At 38.9% G+C, this 9,923-nt stretch overlaps 1 protein-coding gene across 3 annotated transcripts in view; it reads left to right on the plus strand.

Annotated features, from left to right (window-relative positions):
* The window catches only part of HECW1 (HECT, C2 and WW domain containing E3 ubiquitin protein ligase 1), a 273,800-nt gene extending 269,563 nt beyond the window's left edge, over positions 1-4,237 (plus strand). For 2 of the 3 annotated variants that reach the window (XM_075493694.1, XM_075493692.1), the window contains one exon: positions 1,684-4,237. In XM_075493694.1, the coding sequence (XP_075349809.1) occupies positions 1,684-1,795 (112 nt within the window). In that variant the 3' untranslated portion in view covers positions 1,796-4,237. The remainder of the gene's footprint in view (positions 1-1,683) is intronic. The other variant, XM_075493693.1, reaches the window with a different exon arrangement.
* Positions 4,238-9,923: the final 5,686 nt, after the last annotated feature.

Genomic DNA, 9,923 nt, shown 5'->3' on the forward strand with positions numbered 1-9,923 from the left:
AAAGATTGCTGTGATAATAATAAATCAAAGATTGCTGAGATAATAATAAATAGTGCAGGGCTACTCATGGATAATACACGAGCTGCCATGTTTAATTTCAAGACATGTTAAATAATGGCTTTATTAATGTTCCTTTTTCACTAACTCACATGTGTTCCCAGCTCATTTCCACAAATTCTGTATTTATTGTACACTCTCTCTGAGAGTGACCAGCTAACAAATCTTAATTCAGAAGGGGAAAAAGGATGGTAAAAGCTCTCATCATTGAAATTGTGTGATGCAGTGAAGATTACGTGCCTCTGGCTATTTCAGTTGCCTGATTGCTTTTAATGATTCACCAGTGGTGCTTGATAAAACTCTCCCTCTGAATCTGCAAGTCTCAGGCCAGCCCGTCTAGCAGTATCATGTTTTTCTCACTTTGTGGGTGGCATAAGGGATGACTAGCACAGTTTCAAATAGTTTCTCCAAGATAGCCCTTCTGCTTCAGTTTTGAAGAAATAACATTGAATTAAAGTATGAGATAGAAAAGCTAAAAGTAAAACAACTTCACGGCTTCTAAAAATACTAGGGGCCAGGAGCTTAGACATTGTTAGTCATTGAGGCTACATTTCCTTCCGCAGGGTTTTGTCAATTCACATTTATCGGAGAGAGCAAGAGGAAACAGAAATACTTCTAGCATCATGTAAAACTCCAAGCTGACTGAAAAAAATGAAACCATTTTAATGAAAATGTGCCCCCCCTATTTGTTGAATGAGCTCTACATTTTTTCAGTCAGTTGAAATGGATGAACTGTTGGGGCAGGGACTGTTTCTTTGCTCCACATTTGTATAGCACCTCACACAGTGAAGTGCAGCCTGCATCTGGGTCTAATTGCTGCTACCAGAAAAGCTGCAACAAGGTGGAGGCATGTGTGGAACCCGTTCCATGGCTTCTTTTGAAGGTGCTGCCAACTGGGGGTAAATATAACGATAGAACTGGAGGAAGAGAGGGTCATCAAGTTGGCAGCTTGCTCTGCACAAAATATTTTGCTTTCGCCTTGGCTACTACAAATAAATAACATTTAAAGGCCAGACTTGCAGCAGATGGCCAACAGCTGACTTACAGGAACATTTTCAGCAACCTTCCTTCTTCAGTTAGCAGATCCCTGAATGGTCTTTCACCAGTCAGCCCTGCCTCACTATAAACACATGCTGAGCCCATTCTGTGAGTATAGTTCATCACATTATGCTTGTCCACAGGTGCAAAACTTACTAGCTGCTCATGTTGGATGTACGGCTGAGTTGCATTTTTTTGGAAAAACTCAAAGCAACCAAACTTATAGTAGTAGAGTTTTCTCTCTATCAGGGCCTAGGCCACAGCTCCTTAGTGACCTCCAGCATTCTTCTCCATGAAGATCCCTGCAAGATCCCCAGAACATCTAATGCAGGGATAGCAGAGAATGATGTTACGTTGATACTTAGCTTGTGTCTTCTGTTTGAAATATTCATGTGTCTGTGCATATACATTTCAGTACCTCAGATTTTGGCGGAATTTGAGAGTTTTACTTTAATATTTAGAATTTCTTTTTATCTTTCTTGAGTGAACTTTTATGTCTTGAGTCTCAGAAGGAACTTGTTTTCTCAGTTCTTATTTTCTCAAGTTATTTAGATTAAACTTAACATGTAGCATATTTTCCTTTTGCAGGGCACACACATGTTTCAACCGTTTGGATCTTCCACCTTACCCCTCATATTCTATGCTGTATGAAAAGCTGCTGACAGCTGTTGAAGAAACTAGCACCTTTGGACTTGAATGAGGGGGTTCAGGCACTTCTGGTGTTTTTCTGGCTGATGATGTCACCTTTCCTGTCCACCATCATTTGATCTTGGTTTCCCATGTTTTTAGTTTTGAAAACAAAACAAACAAAAAAAAAAATCAAGATTGACAAAAGCTGTGCATGAAGAACTGCCGCCCTCTAAGATCTAACCTTCATGCTTTCATCCTCTGTTTCCAGTGGACTGCTAGTCTGTATGCAATAGAAAAACAACTGTCTCAAGGTTTCTGTATATCTCTACATACCTCCATTAATAACAATGAGAATACAAATGCAAGTTACACTACACTTGACCAAATGTTAATGTTTACTTCCACCTACGTTGATTAAAAAATAAAAAAAACTCATCAAGCATTCCAAGCTTTTATATGCCCACATCTTCTAAATGAATTCACAGCCCATCTTACTTCTTAACCGTTGAATCCAGTAGTAGAAGCTGGTCAAATATATCTTCATCCATCCTTGTTTTCCCTGTATGTATTGTCCATCTGAGAGACACCTATGAGCAAAACTGAAATTTTTATATACGAACTCATGATCCACATCAGTTGCATCAGCTGGAACCAGCCCAGATACATGGTGCAGATAAGACCTTCAAAAACTAAAAAACCAACCTGTAACGCAATGCAAAGCATAACAGCGATTGTTATGATTGTTACTTGCCAGTACTGGAGAGAACTTGCACTTCAGAGATATTGGGAGGGGCATCTCCATTGTAATGTTTACCACACAAGAAGCACAAGGTTGTGCACACTCAAGAAGGATGTCTTATGTAGCATAAAGGACAAGGCTCCCTTACCTTAGTATTGTATATGACAAGGAAAAGGGGAAATAAGAAGAATGTTCTATTCTTACGAATACCCTTGGGTTCTGTTTACCAGGTCTTTGTTTTCTGATGTTTAAAATGCTCCTTTTGAAATGACAAGTCTAGACAATCCCATCCCCTGTGTCAGAAGCCATTTATTTTCTGTCAGGCTGGGCTAATCTATGGTTGCTGGGGGCAGCTTTCAGTTCTGTCGTTTTTCTTTTCTTGTTCAGTGCAAATCTCCATAGCCTCAAGAGTGGTTGTAGGCAGAAAGTTTTAGTCTAAGGTCTGTCTATTGAATAAGAACCTGCAGTGAATGAGGGTGCTTGTCAGGGATGAAGGGGATTGTAACTCTCTTTGGGTTAAGAAATGTGTTGTATTTCCACTTGGAGTAAGCCCAAAGGCCCTCCAGTCATGTTAGGTACCACTAAACTGAAGATCTAGCTCTTGTTACTGCAGACATAACCCTCTTCAGTTTGGTGTGCTTTGCATTCCAACTCTGAAGCCAGGGAATGAACGGAAAACAGCAGTAGGTTTGTCTTCGGATGGATTTTGCTGAGGCTGTTAACAACGAACTACACTGCTCTGATTGTTTCCTGTTTATTAATCTTTGCTGCCCTTGTTTTCCAAGACTAATCTCAGATTGAAAGTGTTTGTCTTAACTGGGAAAAGGAAATACGAAGTATCTTTACTTCTGACACTAAATATGTTAAAGGATGCATGAAATATGAAGTGAGAGACTTGTGAAGGGTGAGTGAAGGTAAGTGAGAAGGTAACATCATAGTGTCTAGCAGCTCACATGAAATACTACACCCCCTTGGGGGCTTGTCACTGGTAGTTTTGTGTTAGCTATGCTTCAGAAAACTGGAAAATGAGGAGACCAGTTCAATGTCTGACACATCTAATTCCAGTAAGTTTTCTCTCCAGAGAAAAGAACTGGACCCTGCTTTCCCACGTAATTTTATGGTGGCTATACAGAAACTCATCACACTTGAAAAACTGCATTCTGAGAGTTTTAGATAATTATCCTGCTTTCAATCTTAGGTCAATAGGTATTTGAAAGGTGATGGACCCAAAAACATGTTTCTAAGCAGAAATAGTAGCTTTTGTTAATGATATATAAAATATTTGGGATATTTAAATTGCCCCGTTCATTGAATTTCTGTGACCCTTTCAGCCACTTTTATAGTAATTTACTGTATGGCTTTTACTGAGAATATTTTATAGTACATGTTATTATTCTTACTGAGTACTCATATTACAGTTGCATATGGAGGCTGCAGCTACAGGCCAGCTTCATTGTACCAGACACTGAAAAAGATGCTTATTATTTCCACAAATGAGCTCTCATCTATTCCACATGACCAGCCCCACTGCACAGTAGAGACAGAAATCTTAACTTTTTTCTGAGAGCGTCTGTCAAATGCACATGAATTGCATCAGAGCGAGTCACACCAGGAGAGACTGAACAATGAAATCTTCCAATGTATGTAATTCTGCCTCTTCACCACTGGGCCCCAAAATCCAGTGATTCCTGTATGGTTCCTGTTTTATTCCTGGTGATGTTACAAAGTCACCTGCACTATGTCAAATGTTGGATGTCTTCTAACAATAGAAGAAAAGAAAGAAGTATCCAACTGGTTGGTCCATGTTTGGCCAAGGAAACTAGTGCATCAAGCGCTGTCTCATTAACATAGTAAAAAAGTAAAAAAAAAAAAAAAAATCCAATCTTTACAATACTGTATAATTAAATTTTTTTAAGTATTTAAAAACTATATTTTATTAAGAAGAAGTGAAACTATTTTTTGTAGCATAATAAAAGATGTTTGTATTTCAGAGACAGCATCAAACCCCGCTGACTGAAACAAGGAAGGTTTTCTCCTGAAATTCTTCTTCACGACATGTTCTGGCACTCGCCACACACTAAACTAGATTAGGTGTTATACATCTCCATGTTTGGCAGATGCCATCTCAAGCACCTTGTGTGTTCCTGCTCTGGGAAACATACAGCATAGCCAGCTACTTCCCATCAAAATCCTTGGTCCAAGCTGTCTTTCAAGTGCACAGCGTAGTATTTTTAAAAGGTTGCTTGCTTAGGTGACTGTGATGACATCAAAGTAACAAGGTTATGCAGATTTCCTTGCAAGTTTTTTTTTGATCTAAAGCCAGGAATAGAGGAAGACAGTTGACTATTTTCATAAAACAAAGAGAAAGAAAATGCCATACTCTGCTTTTCTTGCGTTCTATCATTCCAGTCCTATCCCTCCTTCCTCCCAAATGCCCTACCCCAATAGGTTTTTAAACACTGACATCATCTCTAGGATATCTGGATCGACACTTCACAGTGCATTTCCCCATTCATTGCATCATACCATGGGCTGAATCCGGTCCCAGACTGGAGTGAAAGGGAAGCCGTGCATCTACGTGGCACCGTAATGCTAGAGTAAGTGAGGCAGTGAATGGTGCTAACAGGAGAGAGGGAGGAACCCGTCTCCCTTGCCCTGTTATTTAACCTGCCTATTATGCAATTAATTGACTTCGTTGTTGTAGTTACGCATATGCAAGGCACATACCCTTCCTTGTTCACCTTTTGATTCAAATGCTGTTACTCACTCATATAATCATCTGTGCTCTCCCCAGGTCTGCGTTTTCATTTGTAAAACACTGACTGTTAATTACCGAATTTCTGGTTTCATTGTTTTCCCACAGGAAAGACTAGAAGATATTCCATAGGGCAGATGTACAGTGAAATAATCTGTTCAGCTCCTTCACCTCAGTTCCCTTTAAACATGGTGGTGGCTAGATTAAGATGTGACATCAACATCAATAGATTTTAAAATGCAAGTGAAAAATGGAAGAGGCAATCTGACAGCTTTTGTGTATTGCAGTTTTTGATAGGAGCAATGAATATTGGTAATTTGTACGTTTGGTTTCAGAGAGCCCATATCTTTCTCAAAGTAACTGTTGTGATGGTATTAATGGTAGTGTGAGGGAAAGGGATATTTCTGTTTATGAAATCCTGTTGCCATACTAGCATTAAGCTGAAGATATGAGAATGAAAATAGGTATTTGAAATCATCAGTAGGTCTTCCACCTTGAAGTAGTCTCACTGACTGTTCAACCACATAAGCTATGCAGGATTTGATCCAGTAAAAACAACTGTACCTTACTGTTAATTGCGTCAGGTCTAAACCTTACAACTGCTGTCACTTCAGTCTGCAGTACGTTATATGAGTGTTCAGTTTCAATCATGTGGCTGTGCATATTCAGAACTTGACTTTTATGTTCTAGGGAGATCCGTGGCTATCACAAGGCAAGAAGTGAGTGATCCAAACTACATCTAATGGAGAAATCATGAGTTTTGTACAGGTCTGACACAGAACCCAGTTTTTTCACCCAGTTTGCTCAAGTGCCCGTGAACTTTTCAATGAATTGTAGCTAAGGTTTACGTTCGTAGTCTAGTCTGAGAGACAGCCTATGGGGAGGGGAGTGTTTGTTGGGTTTGTGTTTTGTTGTTCTAGTTTCACTGTAACGAATAGTTGACATACCTCTAGTTGAAACCAGTAGACTACTGAATTTGGACATGAAAATCAAATAAGAAATAGGCTAAAATATACACACACAGAGGACAAGTTAAACTCATCCTTCGCTGTTAGTCCTGTGACAGTCTATGGAATTCCAGAAGGACAAATTTGACTGGAGATTTGTTTAATTTCTGTTGAAATAATAATTATTTGCCCTGTCTCCACAGTAATATTAATAGGGCTTCCCAGTCAAGGTAAAACACTTTCAGTCAAATGCAGACCAACAGATCTTTCTACAACAAACGCGGTGCTTTTTTGTTATTATTCTTGCTGTACCTCAGTGTTCGGTATTAAAAGAAAAAAATGACTGCAATATACTAAATCTGAGATAGGTTTTCCAGTTATCACAAGGTCCAAAAGATTGGATTGTTACTTTCTCTCTAGTGAGTCATGTAGTTCTTTTGTTCTAGTAGAAAAACAGATGCCTGTAGATAGTAGATACTAGGTATAGTAAATATTGTACCATTAGCCAAATTCCCTGCAGCTTCCAATTTATCTAACAGAAATGTCTGTTATGGTTTTTGTTAAAGACTACATAAAGTCAATTGCAGGAAAGGTCCTCATTATTGGACTGATTTTGCTTATATTGACAGAAAAATGTCACATGATACTCAGGCTGTGCTTTCTATTCAACCATATCACTATAGAGGAATGTCAATAAAATCACTTTGTTATGGCACTGTGTGGACTGTCTATTACAAATAACTTATTTCGTAGAGGATGTATTTTACTAGAGTGGGTGGAAACTGGCACTAGTGTAAGTCCACTGATTTAAGGAATTGCTCTTCCAGGATCTTACCCTTTCTGACCATTGCATTCAGATGGGATCTTACCCATCTGACCACTGCTTTTGTTCAGTTTCTCAGGGTACATGTCTAAAACTTGAGCTTTTCCACATAAGTGTGCATAACCAAAGCCCCCATGGTCTCCTAGACTACCCTAAGGACAGCCCTGCCTTGAAAGCATGTGAGCTTATTCCTCACTATAGAAAATGTCTGGACAAACAGAAGGACAAAAGAGACGTATATACTACTTACGCATACCTTGCTTCTAGGTATAATTACTGCATTATAGGTATGAAATGCAAGTGCAAAGATGATTTCTTAATAGTATATGATGGGTCTGCAGTAAGTGTTGAGAGCAAATAAATAGCAAGATGCTCTGGCATTCTCAGTATGTCACACCCATTTCTCTACTGCTCATCAGTGTAATATCTCAGGCATGTTTCATTAGCACATTCCAGGATAGATTAACTCACCTCAGATACACAGTCAGCAGACACCTTGCTGACCATACCTGTTTTCTTATATAAATGGCACCTCGTGAGGGATCATGGTACAATATGAAGGATGGGAAAGCTTAAATATGAGGAGCAGTTTTTGTAAGGAAAAATGTAAACCCATGGGAGACACTCCAACAGAAATGGTAAGCATATCTTGCACAAAACAAAGCAGTAGCAAATGTGAAACTATGTGACTGTGACAACTCTTAAGAGACCTTCTGCAGTTGGCACTGCATTTCGTCATGTGTGGAGGAGCAGAGGTCCACAAGTCCGAGGTCAGCACTGGCTCTCCTGCGGTAGGGACATTGGTGGTAGCAAGAGTAGCACCCACCCATGCACATGCTCAAGAAATCAGAGTCTCACAGGGCAGCCTTTATTCAAACAGAACTTGTTTGTGTGATTGTGCATGTGTGTGAGGAGGAATTGGGGGGGGGGGGTATTTGTGATACTAAGCTACATTTCTCTGAATTTTTCACATATAAAGGAAGGAAAAATCAATGTTTACTAAAAAGCAGTGAGAAGAGTTGCTGATCGTTAGAGTACATCAGAGGTGTCAGTTTCTGCAGCGGTGATCCGTTTATGTGGCTAGAACTATGTCTTTTACCAGAACCCATTCTATGATACATGTTACTGCATTTCTGTTAAAATATAGCAGCAGTGCGCCTCAAACCTCCATACATAGTTCTATAAAATGCCATAAAATATAGCAGCAGTGCGCCTCAAGCCTCCACATACATCAGATGTCTTTCTTGGCGTGCTAACAAAAATCCATAATCCTATAGGATATTACAAATCAATAATAATCCTTTCCCACCCTGTGGTAGCAAAGTCATAGTTTTTTGCTACAATGGACAATAAATCCACTTGTGGCCTGACATTCATTCTTGTATAAGAGGCCAGACTGGACAATAGCTGTCATTTCTGGAGAACCATGGTGAACAAAGCCACAAAGGATCTGCTGTGTCTCCTCTAATCATAAATCCTCCTTGAGCTGCAAAGCCACACTCTTTTATTATTTTTTAATTTAATTCTGGTAACCTTCAAAATCAATTTTGCCTGAAAATACCTTTCATGGATATATCAAAATGAAGAGTGTGTGGCTTTGTTTGTTTAGTTCCTACCCTCTTGGAATTAAGTTTTGAAGGAAAAAAATGATACATTATTCTGTCTGAAACACAAACCTTCGTTCTTATTTATATTAGGCTTTGGTGTAAAGCACACTTATATTGTTTTAACTCTAGTGTAAACGAAGCTCATCCCCACAGTGCTATGTTACAGCTCTTTGAGGTTGAATAGAACAGAAGTCACTGGAGAACACAAAGACTACAGCTAATGATCTTTTTTCCTGAATTGCTGGCATGTAGGATTTGATGTAGTTAACTCCTATGGTATAGAAGATAGTGGTGCTGCATGGGAAAGTTTTCTGTGTCAATGATAAACAATAGTCATACTAACATCACTTGCCTTTCCTTCTGTGAAGAGTAATATACTTTAGGGACATACCTTCACCTTTTAAATTTTTCAGCATGAAAATAGAAGACTGGTTTGGGTTATTTTCTTTCCCAGTTACAAAATTAATCAGTTGTAAGAAAAAAAATGCTGTAAATACTCTGTGGTGTGACACTGAAAATCTGTTCAGTCAGTTTCAAAATGGACCACAGACAGCAGTTGAAGAACTATTGTTGGGTGTGATTTCCTAATGCTGGTTTTCCAGAATCAAAACAGCATACAAAAATAAATTGTACATGCTCCTATTTTTCTGTTTTCAGCACTTAATATGCTTCAGTCTGTAGACAAAGCAGTATAGATACCTGACAAATGTGCCACATGGAGTCATTGTCTTTAGATAACAGCTTTTCAGGAATGCAGCTGGGGCAGCACTGGAATCTGCTTAGGAACTTTGTTACAAGCTGTGATTTGACTTCAGTACCTCTTAGTATTAAATCCAATCAGTGACTTTTTAAGAATGACTGAAATTAGTAATACAGATTACTATATAAGATTATACTTACAATGCGTGAGGATATGTTTACTGACAGCTTTGGCGTCTTTGGCAATTGAATATAAACTTCCCTGCTTTTGGCATGTAAGTTAACAGCTTTAGTGATTCGTGCATTGATTAATAGAACTGGAACCTTAGAGTTTAACCCCTACTACTATGGTATGTAAAGCATACAACATGGCTTTTGAACATCATAATTGTGCTTCAGCTACATAGTTCAGTCCTTTTAACATACAAACTGAAACAGGTTATCTTTATGCTCTGGACACAGACATAAAATCAGTATGCACACTGAATTTTGTAAAATGTAGTCTACCTAATTTGTGAAAGATTAATCAGTCTTTGGGACCGCCTTGGCACTGCAGAGAAGCTGTGAAAGTGATCCAAGGAGCACCCAAAAGAATGCGTGGGGACCCATACAATGTGTTTTCCAACTC

This window comes from Mycteria americana, chromosome 2 (assembly GCF_035582795.1).
Source record: "Mycteria americana isolate JAX WOST 10 ecotype Jacksonville Zoo and Gardens chromosome 2, USCA_MyAme_1.0, whole genome shotgun sequence".
NCBI lineage: Eukaryota > Metazoa > Chordata > Aves > Ciconiiformes > Ciconiidae > Mycteria > Mycteria americana.